Source organism: Streptopelia decaocto (assembly GCF_964273445.1).
Source record: "Streptopelia decaocto genome assembly, chromosome: 22".
Taxonomy (NCBI): Eukaryota; Metazoa; Chordata; class Aves; order Columbiformes; family Columbidae; genus Streptopelia; species Streptopelia decaocto.
In genome coordinates, this window is record NC_138677.1 from 2058004 (window position 1) to 2081425 (window position 23422).

Below are 23422 nucleotides of genomic sequence, written 5' to 3' on the forward strand. Positions count from 1 at the left end.
GTCCATTCACATCCAAGAGAAGAGTGGGCGGCTCATCTCCTCCCTCTGCTCGTCCTTCACGCTAAATAAGGAGATTGTTCAAGAAATGCATGGGTGGTCTCAGAAAACAGAACTCCTTTGGGTAGCTGTGCCCAAAGGGGCAGGGGTCAGCATCAGGTGGAGACTTGAAGGGTAGAAGAGAACAAACACACAAACTTCATTGCCCTGGCCAAACAGACTGGGCAGTGCTGAGGAGCTCTCCTGAATTGTCAGTAAAAAGAAGGAACAAAAGCATTGCAGAACTCTCCACTCCACCTGGGACTCATCTCTGGGTCCCAGTGAGGCGTGGAATGACCTTAACACTTGAGGTTATAAGGAAGGTAAGTATTTATTTATGAATCCGGACAAACGGGGAATCATTTCATCTAATACGTGTGTAAAATTACAGTAGCTGTGAACTTGGTTAAATGCAGTGAAGCGTTACATATTCATGAAAGTTTTAGGAATGTCTGTACATATTCATAACCTGTCCCCAAGAAGGCGGTTCTTATTACAATGAGTTCAGGAGACCATTTCCAGGGTCTCCACCTCCGGCTCCTCCTGTTGCAGCTGCACAGCGATCGTTAACCCAGGTCCTCTTCTCTGTACACGGTCACCTTTGGTCCAGTGTGATGAGTTGTTTGGGACTCAGACTGCTGAGTTGGTTAAAATTGGTGTAGCTCCTGTCCTTGCCAAAGTTTCTGTTACCTAGTTCACCCAAGAATGCATCAAGGATGCACCCAAGGATTATCATTTTTGCAAGGCATCAGTGAAGTCCTGTTTTTCGTACAATAAGTTAGACAGAGCTAAGCAAGGCTGGGCAATAGTGATGTGGGTTAAAGGGTTAGCTTTCTAAGTGTCTTTAGTGACCTGGGGGAGGGTTAGTTCTCCAGTGTCAGTTCTTTAAGTGTTCATTAGTTAATTGTCTATTCCCTGTATCACCAGGAAAAACATCTCCTGGCATTAGGGTATCAGCAGGCCTCCCCTCCACTGCCCCAAGCCCTCCTCTTGCTGGGGCACCAACCAGTACCATTGGAGAGGCAAAGAAACCTCCCCAAACTACCAAAAGAGTGAGGGCTGTCAGAACCCTGCAGTGCAATTTGCGGGGATGCTCAGGGAGGGGACGGGATCCAAAGGGACCTGGGTAGAAAAACAGCTCTGAGACAACTTCAAAGAGGCGACGCGCTTCCCTGCCCTGCAGACATGGAGTCAGCTGGGACGCATCCCAGAAGGCCAAGGGAGTGCCTTCAGCAGGCAAGCTACCTGGGATAGACTCTCCCTACCCATGCGAGTCACACTCTAGTTTTGGATTGGCCGTGTGTCAGGCTTCTGGTGTGAGTCCAAGCCAGGAGTGCATGCTGTCTGCAGGCCTGTATCCCACACAGGGATAAATTCCCCTGAGGCCAGGGCAGCTCCATCCCAGCCCCAGGAAAACCAGCTCTGACCACTGGGCTGGACCCGAGTACACAGCTCCTGGAAGCCCTAATGGCCTTTAGTCTCAGTGTGACCTTCTTGCCGACACTCCCACAGCTCAAGGGGCTCACAGGGTGGCCAGAGTTTGGAAAAGTGCCCATACCATTGTGTCTCTAGCTGGTCAGGTCCAAAGTGTGCAGCCAAAGTGCATTGTGGTGTGAGGAGAGTGGGAGGAATAAGACATTGTCCTGAGCCCCTAAATGCCCCTCATTTGTCAGGAAAAAACCTGCTACATGGGGCTCTATATAGAGCATATTTTTGGCAGGTACTGATGTTTGCTTGCACAGGAAATCCTTGCGCTTCTCATATGGTACTTGAAATGAGTGGCTGTGGCCTGGAGCACATGGCAGAAATGCGGAATTGAAATGGGAACGTTGACAGAAACAAAAACACAACCTATGTCATTAATTAGGATATTTTGCTTTGGAAGTGAGTCTGTTGGAAAATTACTGCCCGCGTGCAGTGACTGTGGGCCTGGGGCGGTGCAGGAGCAGTATAAAAGTGGGTCCTGCACCTCACTCTCGCATCCACTCCTCTCGCCTCCCTCTTCTTGGAACTGAGGTGAGTCGGACAACCATTCTCCTCCTCTTCCTCCTCCTCCTCTGGGGTTTCTTTTTCCTTTGTCCCATGCAGGGTGTTGAGGCTGCTCGCCATGGGAGCAGACAGGGGACAGAACCTGTGACAAGGAGAGACTGAAGTGTCTCCTGAGCTATGGGCTACGTGGGGATCTCCCTGGTCAAACTTGGCAGGGGTTGTATGAGGGAAAAGCCTGTGGGTCACCTACACAGCCTCCAACTCTTGTCTCCAGTTTGTTCCTTGGATCTCTCATGGTTGGGAGCAAGGCTGATACTATGCAATCCCTCATGCCCTGCCTCCCCCTGCCCTCTCTCCCAGGTGCAGCTCCAGCCACAAGACATGTCCTGCTACAACCCGTGCCTGCCCTGCCAGCCCTGCGGCCCAACCCCGCTGGCCAACAGCTGCAATGAGCCCTGTGTCCAGCAGTGCCAGGACTCCAGAGTTGTCATTGAGCCCCCAGCTGTGGTGGTGACCCTGCCCGGCCCCATCCTCACTTCCTTCCCGCAGAACACCGCCGTGGGATCCTCTACCTCCGCTGCCGTTGGCAGCATCCTCAGCTCTCAGGGAGTGCCCATCAACTCCGGGGGCTTTGGTCTCTCTGGCTTGGGCAGCGGCATCTGTGGCACCAGGAGGTGTTTCCCCTGCTAAAGCTGCTGGTGATGGCCCTGGGGAAGGAAACCAGGGACCCAAAAGACAGGGCTGGACTGGAGACAAATCATCAGGTTGTTGCTTTGAGATGAGCTGAGCAACCCTAGCACCCTTTGCAAAAAGACAGGGCCAGACTGGGCTCTCGGAAAGCATGGCCCATGCTGCCTTTCCCCTCTTCCAGTGTCTCCCATTTTTTTGTGTCCTTGCTCTCCTGTGATCCCCTGGGCTGTGAGCCCCACAAAGCCAGCCTAGGGAGGACCTGCTGGCCCTGCTCCCTCTGTGGGACAGGCAGGTGGACACCCGGCTGGATGTGCATCACAGCCATGGGTCACATACTCCTGTCTGCCCCCGGTGTTCTGGGTACTGGAGCTGCCCCTCAGAACCACCTTCTTTTGTTTTCTTTTTGACTCATTAAAGTTCTTCTGCATCCCAGCCCATGTCTTTGTCTCATCCTGCTCAGGACTGGTTATTGGATCAGGTTGTTGGAGAAGGTTGTGCAGTGATTGTCAACTAGTATGGTATTGACTATACTTAGTCATGACTTGGGTGTAGCCTCTGGTTTCTAAACATCTCTGTGTATGTGGGCTATACTGGGGTAGAACAACACAAGGCAGTTCAGTCACTCCATCACTTTGTTGAATACACCTTTTCTTTTTCCTTGGGAAGCTCAACATTGTGAAGCAAGTACTGAGGAGAAGGAGGAATTAATGGGGTATTGACAAGGCAGAGGCAATACTGTCACAGGAAAGCCCAGGAGAACCTGTCCTAACGCCAGCCTTGAGAGGTAGAATTTTGGGGTGAGGGAAAGACCAGGTGGAAAAGAAAAGCTGGAGAACAGGAAGGGAAAATACTGCCACAGCATCTTTGGGAAAACTTGTCCCAAGACAAGTTCTTGGGACAGTATTGCACATATCGTACGATCTTCTAGTTGGTGCAGAGATGCCTTCTGCAATCTTTTCTTATCATATTGTCATGGAGGCACCCCGAGGTTAGTTTAAGGGACAACAGGGTCCAAAACAACTTTTATTAAACCGGTGAGAAACAGGGTTTTAGCACTCCAAAAGTGACTTAAATACAGGTTCGGATATCAGTTGAGGAAAATTATTAAGGGGCAGCAACTAATACAACAGGTGGCCCACAGAGTGCATGCATGTGGCTTCACCAAAACAATGCTGGAGCCATCCCTGAATCCCGGAGAAGTACACACTTGCCTAAACACAGTGTGGGACTATTTTTAAAGAGATGCACGTACTCGTAGTGAGTGCAGGAAGTGTACACTCGCGATTCTGCGAGGGTAAATTTATAATACACTCGCAATCCTGCAAGGGTTAATTTACTTACATGTGCAAATGTGCACGGAATATTACACGTGCTTATGTGGAAGCACTGGAGGAAAATACACTCGCGATTGTGCGAGGAAATAATTTATACACGTGCTCGCGTTGAGCACAGAACGTTACGCGTGCAAATGTGCACGGAAAGTTACGTGCTTCTATTAAGCACGGAAAGTACGCGTGCAAATGTGCACAGAAAGTTACACGTGCAAATATGCACGGAAGGAAAATACACCCGTGATTATGCGAGGATTAATTTTACATGTGCTCATGTGCACGAAAAGTATAAATATACTCGCAATCCTGCGAGAAGTTTTGCTCACACCCGTGGCGGCAAGGCAAGCGCAGTCTCCATCCCGGGGAGGGGGGCTCTCGGCGTCGGCATCTTGATCATGCTCCGAGAGACCCACGACAATGGGCGGAGCCTCGACGAGAGTTCCGTTTTTATATTGGCTGATCAGATCTGACTGGGGCAGCTCCTGCACACTGCCTGTCTTCTCGCCTGAGAACCTGAGCTCCTCCTCCTCATTGCTGGCCCTGTATCCAGTGGGCCAAGAAAGCACAAAAAGGCTGTCTTGGCATTATAGGATCACAGCATAATCAAGTTGCAAATGACCTTCAGAGATCATTGGTCTCAAGCCATGAGTGCCTGTCCTGGTTTTCTTTAAAACAAGACCAGTTTCTCTTGTAGTGAATTTTCCCTTCAGCTAAGTTCTTCTAAGTAACTGCACTTTTCTCAATTTGGCTGCATGTTTTATGAGACTCTTCGCTCTGGAGCTGATAGCAGTAGCGACGACATGCAGGAGAGGCCCAGGTTTAGAGTTATTGCTATAGCAGTCAAGGTTACTGATAAATATTGCATGTCCCATAAGTGAGAGAGGTGTATTTGCAAGGAGGAGCAAAGAGAACAGGTGACTAAAATTGACAGAGTATTCCACCCCACACACATCATACACCCTATAAGAGTGAGACATCACAAGGGTCTCGTCCTCTTTGACCATGGCCGGCATCTGAAGAGGACCCTGCCTGTCGTGCCTGCTATCCTAGGCCTGGTTCCAGACCCTGCATCTCTGAATCCAGGTCCGGTTAACTGAGAAGTCCAGCCCAGGGCTTCTGGGTGCCTGCCCTGCAGCTGCGAGGGTGAAAAATCATGGACTCCACACAATCCAATATGAATTCAAGTGAAGCCATTTATTACAGAAACAACCCTCCTTATATACGCAGTTATTTCCTGATCACACATCCACGCTACAAGCATGCATTAGCTGATTGGATATTGTCTATGTTCATGAGCTGTCCACGCGCCCGAGTCTCACTGCTAATAGTTCTCTTGATTTACGTCTTGTTGAGGCCCTGTTATTGTAGACCTGCCTCACTCCCACAGCAGCTCCTGTTTTCAGCTTTCCGAGGTGGCCTTGAAATTCCTTTGGGCCTGGCTAGTTCAGTAACAAATCTCCATCTAACAGAAACCCATCCACACATTAATTTCAAGAAAATCCCTCAAATCTCCCACATGCAGCCACCGGAGTGACACCGGCTCCATGGTGGGAAACACTGCATTACCCCAGGAAATTCAAGACTGGTTTTGTATATTTTGTATTATTTTCTCTGTTTATTAGTAGCATTAGTAAAGCATTTTAACTTTTCCAACTTGCAAATCTCTCTCCATTTTCCTCCTATTATCTTTTTTCTTAGTGGGGAGGGCAGGGGGGTTAACAGAGACCATCTGCCACAGTTTATTGTCGCCCTGCAGTAAACGGGAACCATGTCCAAGGAGGGTGACTGGACAATGTCCCCGGGAAACAACTTTCACGGCCTGACCCACCTTTTCTGAAAACCTCAGGGCTGGACTGGAGACAAATCATCAGGTTGTTGCTTTGAGATGGGCTGAGCAACCCTAGCACCCTTTGCAAAAAGACAGGGCCAGCCTGGGCTCTCAGAAAGCACAGCCTGTGCTGCCTTATCCCTCTTCCAGTGTCTCCTCTTCCTTTTTATGTCCTTGTTCTCTTGTGTCCTCTGGGCTGTGAGCCCCATAAAACCAGCCTAGGGAGGACCTGCTGGCCCTTCTCCCTCTGTGGGACAGGCAGGTGGACACCTGGCTGGATCTGCACCAGAGCCATGGGTCACACGCTCCTGTCTGCCTCTAGTGCTCTGAGTACTGGAGCTGCCCCTCAGAGCCACCTTGTTTTCTTTTTGACTCATTAAAGTTCTTCTGCATCCCAGCCCATGCCTTTGTCTCGTCCTTTACCCTGCTGATGCTCTCCCAAGATGTCCAGGGAGAGAGATGTTGCTCAGGCCTGGTTCTGGGATGGGATTGTTGGAGAAGGTTGTGCAGTGATTGTCAACTAGTTTGATATTGACTATGCTTAGTGTAGCCTCTGGTTTCTAAACATCTCTGTGTATGTGGGGTATACTGGGGTAGAACAACACAAGGCAGTTCAGTCACTACCATCACTTTGCTGAATACACCTTTTTCCTTGAGAAGCTCAACATTGTGAAGCAAGTAGTCAAGAGAAGGAGGAATGAATGTGGTATTGACAAGGCAGAGGCAATACTGTCCCAGGAAAGCCCAGGAGTACCTGTCCTAACGCCAGCCTTGAGATATAGAATTTTGGGGTGAGGGAAAGACCAGGTGGAAAAAAAAAGCTGGAGAACAGGAAGGGAAAATACTGCCACAGCATCTTTGGGAAAACTTGTCCCAAGACCTGGGGTGCACAGATCGTACGATCTTCTAGTTAGTGCAGAGATGCCTTCTGCAATCTTTTCTTACGTTACTCAGAACATTCAGGACAACTCCTGCACACTGCCTGTCTTCTCGCCTGAGAACCTGAGCTCCTTCTCCTCATTGCTGGACCTGTATCCAGTGGGCCAAGAAACGACAAAAAGGCTGTCCTGGACCATAGGATCGGAGCATATGCATGTTGAAGGGGACCTTCAGAGGTCATTGGGCCCAAGGCCTTGCTCTACACTCAGTCAGCCATGACGTCCAAGGAGGGTGACTGGACAATGTCTCCAGGTAACCTCTTTCACTGCTTGACCCTCCTTGAGCTGAAAACCATTTTTCTCCTACCATGTGGGGGACTACGGTGGGTCCATAGATCCCCTGACTGAGGGGGAGATAGAAATTGACCTTGAAGATATTAAGGTGTAGCCTTGAGAACAAAGGAAGCAAAGAACATCCAGGGAAGTAAACAACTTGAAGGAACTGACTGCAGAATAGGGGACTGGCAAGATAAGGAATAGCTTTGAAGAGAGTAAAATTAACCAATGATATATTTTTATTGCAGCCTGTAACTAATAGTAAGATGACACATGCTGATAAATAATATATAAGAAAATGTCTGCTGTAATAAAAAAGACTGCTGTTTGTACATAAGAAGAACTTTGTCTGTGTCGTTTGTCCGTGTCAACAGCGACACTACCAGGTACAAACCTCTCATGTTTGAATGTGAGCCCATTGTCTCTAGTCATCCAACCACGCACTGCCATAGGGTTGAGTCTGGATCTGTCTTCTGTGGGACCTCACCATTGCAACTCCAAGGCTGCTCTTCATTCTCACACCATATATTGTCTTCATGCTCAGCAAGCCCTGTGCCCTCAGCCACTGCTCCCCACAAAAGTGCTCCAGTTCCTTACCATCCTGGAATAACTTCTGCTGAACACACTCAACTTGGCCCAGCTGTTTCTTGCATTACAGCAGTGTTGTAGGTGCTTTCAGGTGAGTACTGAAGAGAGTGGGATAATCACTACCCTATATCTCCTATCTGAAGTCCTGGTCACCTTGGCCAGGATGCCGGTGAATGTCCTTGGTCCCCAAAAACAATGCTGCAGTCGCACCCATTTTTCTGGCATTACTGCAAAAGAATCTTTCCCTGGCCCTGCTGTTGGGCTGCTGCCTCTCAGGGCATGAGGGATTCATGGGGAAACAAGGCTGGCTCTATCTGGACATGCATCATCTTGCCCAGCTGTGTCCTACAGCAGTTGAGCAGCTCCTTTCCTCATCTACAAGCCTCTCTGAAGCCTTTGCTGCTGCTCACCACGCTGCTTTAGAGACATTCTGAACAGCCCTTGGAGACACTCAGCCTGCACCCGCTGCCTCTTCTCCTGCCAGTGCTTCTCCCTGCTCCCTCCCTCCAGAAACATTCCCAGGAAGCTCTGGGCACAGACAGGGAAGGCGCAAGATGATGATGACATGCACTGCCTTGATACTGTAAAATCAGCAAAATGAAGAAACTTCTAAAACCAGAGCTTAATACTTAAGAAGCAGCATTATTTATTGGTGCCATGCACTCGCGGGGATACCTCCACCTAGCAAGGGTTCCAAAATAGTTCCAGACAAAGGTTATATCCACACAGATCATACACATTCATTACATTACCAGAAAAAGTTTTACATATGTATTACATTTCTTGGAACCACTTAGCATATGTAAATGTCCCCTGCGCAAGCATACTTCAATGAGTCGGGGTTTCTGAGGGTCTTGGGAGGAAGAAAGTAGCCTTTTTCATGCTGCCCCCAGTTGAACCGAAGTCTTGGGTGAGCACGGTTCCTTTGTTTTTCACCTTATAACTGCGAAGACAGTCTGAACCGTTTCTTGCTCTGGTCTCATCTCCTTATCTTCTAAGAGCAAGCCCATGGTCTCCTAGCCTTCTCTTGCTTATCTTAACTAATACCATTCTTGTACCCTAACACCTAATAAGTGCCTAACAGGTAACATCTGTGAACTTTATTCTTTTTAAGTGCCTAACATTTATGAACCTTATTCTTATTATTACTAATTTCTGATTTTTGGCATCAGCCTGTTGGTCTGTGTGGTGTATGGAACCTGGTCAGAACTAAGCACCTACCAGCTGTTCTCTCGATCCAATGTCCCAATGGTATGGGGGAGACTTAGAAGAGGAAGAGAGCAAAATATCCTTGGGTCAAGAGTAAGACACTCTAACAGGGGAAGGCCAAAAAAGGAAAAAAAAAAAAAAAAACAGAAATAACAAGTGATGCAAACACAATCACCCACCATCTCTCACCAGCAGATCAGTCCCTGAGGTCAGGTGATGGGAGCCAGCTCAGCCGGAGCTGCAGACCAGCAGATCGCATGGTACAGGGGAGTTTTGGGATTTTGATTTTGCAACCCGGAAGCCCCCGTCAGCCCTTGAGAGAGCAGCTGATGTGGCGTGGGTGATCACACCCCCGGCCCTTGCCTTGAAAAAGTCTCAGAGAGGGCAGCAACATGTCACTACCCACCAGGTGCTGGGAGGGGCAACCAGCTTGTGAAGTGAGTGGGTACCACCCATACTGTGCTGCAGCAGCAGGTGTGGTAGGCTGTGCAGCAGGGTGTAGAGGTTGTCACTCCTTGCTTGTTAGACTATCTCACCTATTGCCCGTGTCCCAGACTGCATCTGACTATGGTCTCCTCCAGATAGAGAGCTTGTCGCAAAAAGACTGTGGCAACCCAGATGGAAGGCCTTTCCCAAATTGTGGCTGTTCAGGTCTCTGGCTGCAGGGAGTGCTAAAGCCTACTGCTGCCAGGGGAGGGAGGCTCGCATCCACCTGTGTGAGTGGGTGGAGGATCTGCTCAGCATGGTGGTGAAACTTAAGGAGGAGGTCGAGAGACCAAGGAGCATCAGGGAGTGTGAAAAGGAGATCAACTGGTGGAGTAACTCCCTGGTGTGCCAGTCAGGAAGGTCCTAGGGAGATGCCCTCCAAAAGGTGATGGACCCTCCGCCCTGTCGGGCAGAGCGGGGAGACCCAAGACATCCCCTGCCCTATCGGTGTCAGGCAGAGGCAGGGGACAAAGAAGATGAGAAGAGTTTGAAGCAAGTTCCAGTTCGGCATCATGGCCAACCCCCCTCCCTACCTGCTTTGCTTCCCCAGGTGCCCCTCCATAATAGGTATGAGGCCCTGGATCTTGAAGAAGAGGTAGGTGAGGATTCGATGCATGGCCCACCTATGAGGTCACATAGCAAGAGGCAGTTGACTCCACACCTCAAGACTGCCTCCGGTAATAAAGAAAGAAGGGTAATTGTAGTAGGTGATTCCCTTCTGAGAGGAACAGAGGGCCCCATATGCAGAGTTGACCTCCATCATAGGGAAGTTTGCAGTCTACCTGAAGCCTAGATCAGGGATATCACCAGGGCATTCCTGAACCTGGTGCACTTGACAGACTACTATCCACTGCTGATCTTCCAGACAGGTGGGAAGGAAGCTGCATCCCGTAGTCTGAGGGGAATGAAGAAAGACTTCAAGGCCTTGGGACAGCTGGTGAAAGAGTCTGGGGCACAAGTGATTTATCTCTTCCCTCCTTCCATTTTCAGGTGACGATGTGGGATGGAATAGAAAAATTCAGTCCATAAATTATTAGCTACAGGACTGATCCTACAGGCAGGGCTTTGGGTTCTTTGATAACAGCTGGTTTTATAAGACACCAGTCCAGAAAGTGATAAGTGGGAAAGTTTTATCTCACGGGGCAAAAGGATGCTGGGACAGGAATTAGCAGGGCTCATTTGGAGAGCTTGTGCTGGCTGTGTTGCCAGCCAGAGACCTGGACAGGCTGGAGAGTTGGGCAGGGAAAAATTTAATGAAATAGAACAAAGGCAAGTGTAGAGTGTTGCATCTGGGCAGGAACAACCCCAGGTTCCAATATAAGTTGGGGAATGACCTATTAGAGAGCAGTGTAGGGGAAAGGGACTTGGGGGCCCTGAGGGACGGCAGGGTGACCATGAGCCAGCATGGGGCCCTTGTGGCCAGGAAGGCCAATGGTACCTGGGCAGGGTGGTCAGTAGGTCGAGAGAGGTTCTCCTGCCCCTCTGTTCTGCCCTGGTGAGACAACATATGGAATATTGTGTCCAGTTCTGGGCCCCTCAGTTCCAGAAGGACAGGGAACTGCTGGAGAGAGTCCAGCGCAGCCACCAAGAGGCTGAAGGGAGTGGAGCATCTCCCGTGTGAGGAAAGGCTGAGGGAGCTGGGGCTCTGGAGCTGGACAAGAGGAGACTGAGGGGGGACTCATTCCTGGGGATCAAGATGGAAAGGGGGAGTGTCAGGAGGATGGAGCCAGGCTCTTCTGGGTGACAACCAATGATAGGACAAGGGACAATGGATATAAACCAGAACACAGGAAGTTCCATTTAAATTTGAGAAGAAACTTCTTCCTGGTGAGGGTGGCAGAGCCCGGCCCAGGCTGCCCAGGGAGGTTGTGGAGTCTCCTTCTCTGCAGACATTCAACCCGCCTGGACACCTTCCTGTGTAACCTCATCTGCGTGTTCCTGCTCCATGGGGGGATTGCACTGGATGAGCTTCCCAGGTCCCTTCCAATCCCTGACATTCTGTGATTCTGTGATGCCTCACCAGCCTCTGAAGAACAGCTCCATTAAAAAGACTGGCCACAGTTGTTCATTGAACCATCATTGTGTTAAAAACCACTGCGCAACAACTCCCAAGAATCCCTTCCCAGAATCACCGTGAGGAACACTTTCTCGGGCATCTTGGGATCATGTCTGCATGAAAGGGATGACACAGAGGCTTGAGCTGGGATGCAGAAGAACTTTAATAGAGGCAAAAGATGGAAATGAGGTTTGCTCTGAGTGGAGATCCTGGTGCAAGGAGCACCAGAGGACATGAGAGTCTGCTACCTGTGGCTCTGGATCCAGCCAGGTGTCCATCTGCCTGCCCCACAGAGGGAGCAGGGCCAGCAGGTCCTCCCTAGGCTGGCTTTGTGGGGCTCACAGCCCAGGGGAGCACAGGAGAACAAGGACACAAAAGGAATGGGAGACACTGGAAGAGGGGAAAGGCAACATGGGCCGTGCTTTCTGAGAGCCCAGGCTGGCCCCATCCTTTTGCAAAGGGTGCTGGGGTTGCTCAGACCCTCTGAAACCAACAACCCAATGCTCTGTCCCCAGTCCAACCCCATCTTGTTTGTCCCTGGGGGCCTTCCCCAGGGCCATCACCAGCAGCTTTAGCAGGGGAAACACCTCCTCGTGCCACAGATGCCGCTGCCCAAGCCAGAGAGACCAAAGCCCCCGGAGCTGATGGGCACTCCCTGAGAGCTGAGGATGCTGCCAACGGCAGCGGAGGTGGAGGATCCCACGGCGGTGTTCTGCGGGAAGGAGCTGAGGATGGGGCCGGGCAGGGTCACCACAACGGGGGACGGCTGGATGTAAACATTGGAGTCCTGGCACTGCCTGACACAGGGCTCATTGCAGCTGTTGGCCAGCGGGGTTGGGCCGCAGGGCTGGCAGGGCAGGCACGGGTTGTAGCAGGACATGTCTTGTGGCTGGAGCTGCACCTGGGAGAGAGGACAGAGGGAAGAAGAGCAGGGGATATGGGTGAGGAGCAGCTTGTCACCCCACCACAAGGATGCCAAGGTGGAGAGCTGGAGTTTCTGTAGGGATACCCATGGGCCTCTCCTTCCCATCAGCCCAAAATTGCCATCACAAGCGACCAAGCCCAGGGAGGTCCCCACCTAGCCCATAGCTTGGGAGACACTTTAGCCAAGCCCCAGCCTCTCTCCATGCTAGACCTTCTCCCTCCTTCCTGCTTCTATGACAAGCACCTACAAGTCCTTCTGCAGTACAATAGAGCAGGCACCAGCTGAGGTGTCCATTGGTGTGAGATGAAAAGGATGAGAAGCAGAAAGACCTGCAGACTCACCTGGTTCCCAAGGAGAGCAAGGCAAGAGAAGTGGATGAGAGAACAAGGCTTTGGGTTCACTTTTATACTGCTCTTGCAGTGCCCCAGGCGCTGAGGCTGTTTTTGTGTAGGCAGTAATTTTCCAACAGACTCATCTTTAATGGAGAATACCCTTCCTAATCACAGAGCTCGTAATTGCATTTCCTTCATTGCCTCCTTTTCATTTCCTCATTTCTGAAATGCCCTTTGTTCCAGAGACGCTTCTGCCAAATGCTGGAATGGGTGGCCCAAGGACTTCCGAGGCAGGAATGCAACACTGCAAAAGAGCTGAAGACATCCCATGCAGGCAGGAGACACCACCTCGGGTTACCATAGTGGGCTCATTTGCAACTCTTTTTTCAGGAATGGTCCCACGTACTCCAAGTGCTGCAGTCCTCAGTTGTAGATCCACACATTCCCATGCACAAGGACTTGCTCTCTCCTTTTCTCTCCCTCTGTCCCAGATCAGTCTGACAGTCAGTGGTAATCACTCTTCAGGCTGCTGGGCTGTGCTTTTGGCTTCAGCACTTTTTCTCCTTATACTGCTTGGTTTGAAGAGAAATTTCCATGCTTTCTTAGCCTCCTTTCCTCTCTGGTCTCTCTCTGTCTGTGCAATTCAGCCTGGGACATCTAAGTGGCTGTAGCACTCAGAGGCAACAGGTTCCTCACTTCCATATCTCGGGGACTGGATAAAATGTCTTGAGATTGGAATCACCAGAGCAAGAGCCTGTCTCTTGGAGCCTCTCAGCAGCCCAAAGCCACTGCTTCTGACCTGTGTCACGGTGAAGGGGGTGTGGGCAGAAATGTGTTCAGGAGTATTCAGGGGACATGGAGGAATGGGACAAGAGGGGATTCAGTCACAGGTAGACAATTTTTCTCTGCTGTTGCAGACCCCATTCCCCACCAGGAAGTACCACTGGGCAGGGACTAGAGACATGGAAGGCTTGTCTGGAAGACAGGAAGAAGGTTATTGAGAGCAGCTCTAGGTGAAGCACAAAGAAGAGGTTTCTTGCAGAAGCAGTTCTCATAGGGAGAGCATTTCCCCCTCTCCTGCAGAGCTCTTCCTTTCACTGCCAGCAGTCTCTGAGGGAAAGAGTTCTTCTCCTGACACTCCTCATAGCAGTGTTTGGGGATTGTGGTCATGAATTAGACAACCCTTCTCTCCCTCCCAGGCAGTTCCTGGCAAAACAGGATTTCAGTGCAGGACATAAAAGCTCCCTGTGGGTGAAGACCAAATGAGCTGTCAGCTGTTTGGCTCTCACTTTGCAGCCTCAACAGTTCGTCCTTCTTCTCAAAGCACAGTGACACTAGGTCACCTGTCCTTGTGTTTGGCAGTGACTCAAGGTCTCAGCCCCTGCCTGAATCAGTGTCAGGTCAATTAGCTGCAGAGGTGACCAAGGCTTTGACTTAGACATGAGGGGCCCGTGTCCCGTCCCAGACACTGTTCACGCTGCAACAGAATCAGATTCACCCAGGAGTGCCTTTCAGAAAGTGGGCAGGATTTCCTGGCTTTTCTCCCTGTACATAAAGTTAACCTCATTGTTCTCAGCTTCTTAGCACTGGGAGGAGAAGATGTATCCTGACCTGGAGAGGCAGAGAGAGGTGACTGAAAGCCATGCTAAGACACTTTGAATGTTGATACACTGAATTACACTCTGTTTCCAAACTGGTGTGAAACTGTCCTCACTAGGTTCTGAAATCTGCAGTAGCAGAGTATGACTTCGGAGGAGCATGAAAAAGAGAGCTCAGGAGACAAGGGTTGTGTTTCAATGCCAGCGCCCAGGGCAGGTCTCCATTGAGTCCATGCCATCGCTGTTCGGCTGCCACTTGGCTCCTTTAGGTCCATGGAACCTGCTGTTCTGTGGTGCTCATGGTCAGAGGAGTGGAAAGTGCCCCTGCCATGACCAGCACATCCCCTCGTGAGGAGGAGACATATGCAGGGACACACAGACAGGTGCTAATGCACACCTGTGTGCATGCACACACTTAAGCATGCATATATACCCAGATTTTAGGGAAAACAAATTATTTTGATACAAGAATGAATACAGACACACAAGTGAGAGAACATATATATGCGTGCATGCATATATATGAAGTTAAACAGATGGCCCTTGCACATAAATTGGACAGAGAAACAAGCCTAATATGCTGAAGGCATTGGGTGGAGACCCCAAGGGATTCTCCTAAGAGAGAGGAAATAGCAAAATAGATGGACAGATTTATCCCCAAAACGAGAGCATCAGGAGAAGATACAAAATGAGAACTGCAGCCCGATCACTGGAAAGTAGACCAGTGACCATCAGAGCATGCCGGTCCCCTTATTTTGAACAGAGTGACAAACAACTTCACAGAAAAACTTCAGACCACTGTTACTTGCCTCCACTGGATCTCCATCCAGCAACTGGGTCAGATATTCAGCCCACAATGATGTACTCCTGACCTGAAAATGCTTAGGTCTCTCATCTCAACACTTGAAAGGAGACCCAAATGGAAATGGCCATGCCATAAATCACAATATGAAAGCACTGAGCTGTGGAAAAACAAAAGAACCTGTGCCATTGGCTGGGATGTCTTCAATTAGAGAGTCTGTTGGAAAATTACTGCCTGCATATAGCATGACTGTGAACCTGGGGCAGTGCTGGAGCAGTATAAAAGCCAGCCCAAATACCCAGTCTCTCACCCAGTTCTCTCACCACCTTCTCCTTGAGGATCAGGTGAGTCTGAAGCCCTTTGTCTTCCTTTCTCCCCTGCTCTGAGCAGCATTCAGCTCCCCACCCAGCATGTACCTTGTCTCCCTCGTTGTGGGGTGACAAGCTGCTCCTCACCCATCTCCCCTGCTCTTCTCTCTGTCCTCTCTCCCAGGTGCAGCTCCAGCCACAAGACATGTCCTGCTACAACCCGTGCCTGCCCTGCCAGCCCTGCGGCCCGACCCCGCTGGCCAACAGCTGCAATGAGCCCTGTGTCCAGCAGTGCCAGGACTCCAGAGTTGTCATCGAGCCCCCAGCTGTGGTGGTGACCCTGCCCGGCCCAATTCTCACTTCCTTCCCGCAGAACACCGCCGTGGGATCCTCCACCTCCGCTGCCGTTGGCAGCATCCTCAGCTCTCAGGGAGTGCCCATCAACTCTGGGGGCTTTGGTCTCTCTGGCTTGGGCAGCGGCATCTGCGGCACAAGGTGCCTGCCCTGCTAAAGCTGCTGTTGATGACCCTGGGGAAGGCCCCCAGGGACATACACAATGATACTGGACTGGGGACAGAGCATTGGGTTGTTGGTTTCAGAGGGGCTGAGCAACCCCAGCAGCCCTTGCAAAAGGATGGGGCCAGCCTGGGCTCTCAGAAAGCACTGCTCATGCCACCTTTCCCCTCTTCCAGTGTCTCCTCTTCCTTTTTATGTCCTTGTTCTCTTGTGCTCCCCTGGGCTGTGAGCCCCACAAAGCCAGCCACGGAGGACCTGCTGGCCCTGCTCCCTCCATGGGACAGGCAGATGGACACCTGGCTGGATCTGCACCACAGCGACAGGAAGCAGACTCCTCTCTGCCCCTGGTTCTCCTTTCAGCAGGACCTCCTCTCAGAGCAAGCCTGTTTCCATCTTTTGACTCATTAAAGTTCTGCTGCATCCCAGCCTGTGTCTCATCCTTTTCCCTGCAGACTCTCTCCCAGGATGCCCAGGGAGAGAGGCATTTCTCGGTGGTAGTTCTGGGAGGTGGATTTCAGGGATATTCGTGCAGTGGTTGTTAACACAATGATTGTTAACTGTCACTGCGTGGTCCTTCCCTCTGTGGACACTCCAGACACAGACCATCAGGAGGAATGGCATTTCTCTGGGGAAGTTAGGGGTGCATGGGGCACACGGGAGCCTTCGCCATTCCCAAAGGAAAGGCAGGTGGGACACAGTGCAGTGGGAGCCCTTCAGGTACTGTCACTTGGAGGTGAGGAAGGCATCCATGACTCCTGCAGAGCCCCTGGCCACCAGGCCCAGCTTTTGGGAGCCTTTGCCCAGATGTGTCCTCTTGGCCTCAGCGCACGTTCTATGGAAGGGGTGTGTGGCTACACCCAAGCTTGGCTGAGGAGCCTCAGCTGTAGAAGGCTCTGGGAGGATAGCATCCCACAGGATGAGGAGAGGAGGAAAGGGAATTCCTCTTGTTCAGGATGCCACTGTGCTGTTGGGGGGAAGGCTCAGGTAGAAAACATTCCCAGAGAACAGCAGAAGTGAGAATGATGTGAATAGGCTCACAGTGCATGTCATCCTTCTACTTCTGTCTGTGCTGTGGGTTTCCTGGGTAAAGTTTCTGAAGGGCAGGGAGTGAGGCAGGGGGTTGTCGCCGATCATTCTTGAAGAGGAGTCTGGAAGGTCTCCAAAGCAGTGTTGTCACCAGCAAGAAAGACTGCATAGAGCACAGGTGTGAAGCACCCAGCCTGCAGGCGGGATCCAGCCCACCACCCTCTTTTACCTGGCCCAGCACTTTGTTTCTATCCAGTGGCAGTGCTGAGCTCCTTGTCCTCAGGCTCCTGCCAGCTAGTCACGCATGTAGCGTGTGTGACACGTGTTGCGCTGCAGGAGCAGAACGGAGGGAGCTGCAGCTGTAGCTACAGGAGAGCAGTGAGCCTGTGAAAGAAGAGTAATAGGTGAGACCGATGGACGACACAGGTAACTGCTTTGGGGCACTGAAAGACAAGACAGACAAGAATTACATGGGGGGTGGTGAGGGGGGGCTTAAAGGGGTACTCTCAATTGGGCAAACAATTTTATTCTTTAATAAATTAGCCAGGTACATGAACTTTAGCAATTACATGTTATTTTTAAAAAGTACCTGCAAAAAGATATTTTGTAACCAGCAGCCAGGTTCCCACTCATGAATTTGACATTGTTTTCTGTGGATACAGCCAGCTCTGCCATACAGGGAAGGGAGTCTGAAGGAAAGGTGAGCCTGGTCCTAAAGGGCATCTTGATCTTCTACTTAGGTGGTACACCATACCATCTTTGGTAGAACAATTTGAATCCCAAAATGTTAAAGACTGTTAAGGAGTAGTTACATTTGGTTCTTTGAAAGCAACTGTGAGGCTGATATGGCCCCCGGTGAAAATAAGGTTGACACCCCCAGCATAGAGGATTGAAGCTGAGGAAGGGGAGCTGCTGAACTGCTTCAGGACATTCCTGAGCATGATGATGCAGGAACCTCCCAGAGCCCTAATCGCCAGTTGGCTTTGTAGCAGAAACACTGCCAACTTTCTCCACATACATCTTCCAACCTCTTGCACGCTTTTACTCAAAGGGGCAGGTGCTAATCAATGTAAGAAGGGAACAGACACATGTGGCTCAGCTTCCTTGCCAAAGAGGATGGCCATGCTCATGACATCTCCTGAATTCACACCACCACATATCTCTGAATTTGAGAGAGTCTTTTCACTATCCCCATGGCTGGAGAGCAGCACATAGTATTCAGCACTTCAAGGATTTTTGGGACAGCCAGCCAGCAATCGAGGAGCTGCTTTCCCTTCTGCTTGCCCTTTCTTCAACAAAATAGATGAAGGTCAAATGTGGAAACAAGAAAAGAGAAGGCAAGGCAAGATGCATTGCTGCTCAGTGTGAGTTTTGCAGAAGTTACACATGTTCCATCACCAAGCGACCTATTGACCGGGAAGAGATAGTTTCCTGTCAGAAGTTCTCCCAGCTGTTTTGAAAAAGCAGCAGAGCCCATCTTTGTATCAGCAATGGCCACTTTAGATTCCGCATCGCAACAGACAGCTCAGGACAGGCACTCAAGACACAAGTCGATCATTCCCTGACTGGGGTACATTCTGGAAATGGGGAAAAAAAGAGTCATTCCTGCATGAAAACCCTTAGGTTTACGTAATGGTCAGGATTGTTTTATGATCTGCATCAGTGCAGATGAGAAATATGACACTGCGAGATCATACATGCAGGGTGAAATCTCAATCCTTTGACAGGTTTAGTCCATCTCAGGCTCCTGGAAACAATCTAAGATATTTTTGCAGATAAAAGGGCAGGAAGAGGCAAACTTCTCTGTGCTTGAAAATGCTGTTAATATTTCCATTCAAGAGAAGCCTACACTGTTCTCCTGATCCACTGTTATGATTCTATACACATTATCTCTTGTACCTTAAGACAATTCTGTTGTTGCTACTATTAGAGAGCACTGGGAAGTCTTCAGTTACCTCATGGAATTAAATTAGGCAGGGCAGGACCTACTGCCATAAAACCTTGTCCGGTAACTTCCAACTAAAACAGTGGAAAACCCTCTAGTGTATCTTCTTCCCCTCAAGGAAATCAGGGGATTGAAGGTCCGTTCCAGTTGCTCACATCTGGATGAGTCTTGTCATTTGAAGTCAGCTCCAAGAAAGGGCTTTTGCCTTAAGGAGATGTAGGCTGTGAGTATAAATTGTCCAGGGAGGATAGAAGTAGAGACAGAATGATGGAGGAAAAGAGAATGTTTTCAGGTCTACAGCAAATGCTTCCCAAAATGAGGGAGAAAATTAAAAAGTGTTATTTTCTTTCTGGAAAAAACACCTAGTTTCTAAATCAGAAGCCATCCACCCTCCTATCCCTTGCCTGTCCCCCCGAGAAAACCTGTTCAGCTGCAAGAGGAATTCAGTTTAGATGGAGTGGGGATGTGTAGGAGGCCACACCAATGCAAAGCAAGTTTTGTAAGAAGCCACTGGCCATGCCGCTGGCCAGGCTTGAGTGCTGGCACAGCATATGGTGGAGATGACAAATGTCACTGTCATGGATATAATCTTCACAGCATGATGAATGCCAGGAGGGCTATCACATGAGCCAACACAGGCAGGTCGCAGGAACAACCACAAGCCACAGATGCAATGCAAAGAGCAAATTTATTTTTGTTACCTTGCTAACTGAGGATCTCCAAAAAAGCCCTTAAGCTCCCAAGCAGAGGTCACCTAGGAGCTTCAGAATTCAGCCCTTGTTGAAGATCGTGCAACTTGCCGGGTTCATCTTCCAAGGATTCAAGCAGGCGCAGTTTTCTGCTGTGTTTTGATCTTTCTCACAACAAAGCAGGAATCTCAGGCACACTGATAAGATCTCTCGGAGTTTCTCACAGGCCTATGTTATATAAACACAGAGGTTCTACTTGTCAAGCACACAAGGCCAAAAAATAATTAGTGTAATATGTGTGTTTTTACACCCCAGCTGCAAGTCACTTGAGCATGTTTACAGTTTTCCTCCTCGACAGTCTTCCATTATTCCCACACAACTATGCAGTAAAAATATTCCGTGTGTGTGACTTACCATGCATCAGAAGTACAAGTCAGCTTCCTCCACAGGTGCTGCAATCTCCCAGTTTGCCCTTTCTCCTGAAGTACTTGTACCTGACCAGAGTAGCTGTGTCCCCTAACATGGCATCTACAGCAGATTTGCTGCAGTCAGTCAACATGGGTAGAGGAGTTTGTTTTCTCATGGACAATCAAATAGAAGATGAAAAGGCATCTCAGAGGGGACCAGAGGGGACAGTCAGTCAGAAAGTAAACAGTGGCTTCAGTGGGCCTGAGGAGCATCAGTGCAGCAGTGACTCACCTTCAGCAGGGACTCCAGATCCTGCAGCTCCAAGGGGATGCTTATCAGGCTCTGACAGTGGGGACAGTGGCAGGAGATTTTCCATTGGCCAAGGGGAGGCAGGATGGGGACAACGGTAGGACAAGGGGTAATGGGTTCAAACTGGAACACAAGAGGTTCCACTTAAATTTGAGAAGAAACTTCTTCTCAGTAAGGGTGACAGAACACTGGACCAGGCTGACCAGGGGGGTTGTGGAGTTTCCTACTCTGGAGACATTCAAACCCGCCTGGACACCTTCCTGTGTAACCTCATCTGGGTGTTCCTGCTCCATGGGGGGATTGCACTGGATGAGCTTTCCAGGTCCCTTCCAACCCCTGACATTCTGGGATTCTGTGATGTCTCAGTTGAAAATGTCCTTCCAGGCTGGCAAATTCACAGGCATAGGAGAGCTGGGGGCACCCCACTGGGATCCTGGGAGAGCAACAACTTGCTTGAGGCTGTTGACTGTCCAGGCCTCCTGGAGAGATTTCACAAAGCCTTGAAGGAGGGCTCCTTGTGTCAGCAGGCAGACTAACAGGACGCATTTCCATGGATATGCCTTCAATCCTTGGGTCCTACATTCACCTGAACCAGCTGCAAATGTGTCTCTTGAGAGGGACTTTCCAGCTCAGAGCCCTGCTGGAATCGGTGAAAGGTCATGGCAGAGATGCAGCCCTGGAAGCCAAATTGCTCTAGATGTGCTTCTTGGGCAGTATCTGCATGGTGAATGAGTTTTGTGCCACCGGGATGTGATGTTCTTGGCTTGTTTTGACTCTTCTTTTTCTTTTTCAATGGAGCAACACAGTGGAATCTACACTGATCTCCAATGAGCAGCAAACTTTGTAGGTGTTAGCTGTGAAGAGAAGCTGCTAAATTAATATATACTATGATTAAGTTACAAAAGACATACCCATCATTAACCAATGACATGGTAAATGCTTTCTAACCACCTGCAGAAGGAGGGGATATTTTTCAAGTTTTAGGTCCTTCTGCGTGAGAAGAGGGATACAGAGGATGAAGTGATACATTGTTTAGAAGGAGAGTGCTTAGCTTATATTTGACTAGTAATTAATAGATGTATTGTAAGTAAGAAACTAATCAATGATAACGAACTTCATACTAACTTTATGCAATTATTTCTTAGTGTAGATGTATGTTAAAAATTTTCAAAAATTGTAATAAATATGTGTCCTGGTTTTGTCAAAAACAAGTTTCTCTTTTAGTGAATTTCCCTGTCAGCTAAAGCCTTCTTACTGACTGCACTTTTCTGAAAGTTAGATATATGTTTTGGTAGACGTAGCAATGGTATGCAAGATCGCTGGACTGATAAGGATGGATGCACGTCCCGTGAGAGGGGCAACTAGAAGTAGTGAACTGAAACTGACCAATTAAGTATTCCATCCCATTCACATGATATTTCATATAAAAGTGGGAGATCATGACGATCTCATCCCTTTTTCCTTATGGCCGACATTAGGAGAGGACCTTGCGAGTCATCCCTGAGAACTGAGGCCTAGTGACAGACTGAATCCAGTTCTGGTTGGCTGCATAGTCCAGTCCAGGACTTCCGCGTGCCAACCCTCCATCTGCCAGAGCAGTTGCTGGGACTTTCAAGATTGGTTTTGTGTATTTTGTATTATTTTCTCTATTTTTATTAGTAGCATTAGTTAAACATTTTTAATTTTTCCAACTCTCTTCTCTCGGTCCTTCTTTCCCTCCCAGTCGTCTGTCCATAGTGGGAAAGGGGGAGAGGGAGGAGTTAGAGAAGGAAAGGGGGGAACAGGGGGTTAACAATACATCTGCCATGGTTTATTGTCATTCTGCAATCAAACCTTAACAATATGCAATAATTGTGTGAAGATAAGCAACTCAAGATTGTCCAGACATTGGAGTACTTGTGGTGGATGATCCCCAGCGCTGTTAATAAAGAATGACTGCTTATCAATACAATTTCCTTTGCTGTTGAGTTTCTTTGTTTCAGCTGTCTCTTTTTGCCCTGGAAAAAGGGGGACTGTAGGGAGACACCAAGACCATGCTGCAATGGAAAACACACCTTTTCTTCCAGTCACTCACCTTTCCTTCCCTCATCCCTGAAAGGCAGCAGGTATCACCAGGGCAGGGATCCCCTCACTGTGCCCCTGGGGAGCTCAGGAACCCCATAACCAGCACATCTTCCACACACATCCACGCTCTCCCGGCCTGTGTGTCCCACTCCACAGCCGCACAGGCAGGTCTGGGACCTGCTCTTGGACACAGCCCACGCGAGCCAGCGCTCGATCGGATGCTGCGCTCTAACCGCTGGGCTGCACCCCCGTCTTGTAGCCAGAGGGACTTGAGTTTGCAGAATCCAAGTCCCTGCATCATTAGCCATCTGCTTTGATAAAGTATCTCTCTGCTGATTTCTGCACCCACTGAACATTTACATTTTGGTTGCAGAACGATGCAATCATGAGGCAGACAACTGGTTAACCATAAGTATTGGACAATAAAATCATCACCACCACCACCAACAACAAAAATCGCTAAAGACACAAACAACAAATTCACTAAAGGCACAAATGACAACAAAATTACTAAAGGTACCTTTATCAAATTACTGTTTTCCCGTTTTTCTCATTTTTTTTTTTTTCCTTTTTTCTCTCTTTCTCTTTTCTATTTTTTTGAAAGTTAGCAAAGACCCAATGCACTGGTGTTCCCCCAAGAGGTAGACAAATCCACACATCTCTCTTCGGTCACAATTATCGATACAACACATTCCGGAATAGACTAGCTCACCTATAGCACTGCTGTCACCACACGTCTTATGTAGGTAGTATCCAAACCAAACTAAATTTTTTAAAAAGCGCCTTATCTCTATTGATGGCGTCTCACCCGCATTCCAGGCTGGTCTGAGGATCTGTGGTCCCTCCCAGGAATTCCCTGGTGCCAGCGTAATGTTCCAGAGATCCTGGGATCCATGGAAGGTTAGGCAGATAGGCCATCCTGGATCACCAGGAAATTATACTGAAAAGTTGGCAAAAAGACTCCTTAACACTGTTTTGAAAGCACTAAACAGCAGCAGTTTTATTGCAGCACACCAGATGCAATTTCCCTCCCCTGTTCCCTATTGGTTGGTACTTCAGGGTTTACAGACTAC

The 23422-nt window shown here is 49.4% G+C and overlaps 1 protein-coding gene across 1 annotated transcript; it reads right to left on the reverse strand.

Moving 5' to 3' along the window:
- Positions 1-11998: 11998 nt before the first annotated feature.
- Positions 11999-12307, reverse strand: LOC309448947 (feather keratin 1-like; the record flags this gene model as incomplete). The annotated part of the gene is made up of 1 exon (XM_082070830.1): positions 11999-12307. The coding sequence occupies one exon, from the start codon at positions 12305-12307 to the stop codon at positions 11999-12001; it is 309 nt and encodes a 102-aa protein (XP_081926956.1).
- Between the last annotated feature and the right edge of the window lie 11115 nt (positions 12308-23422).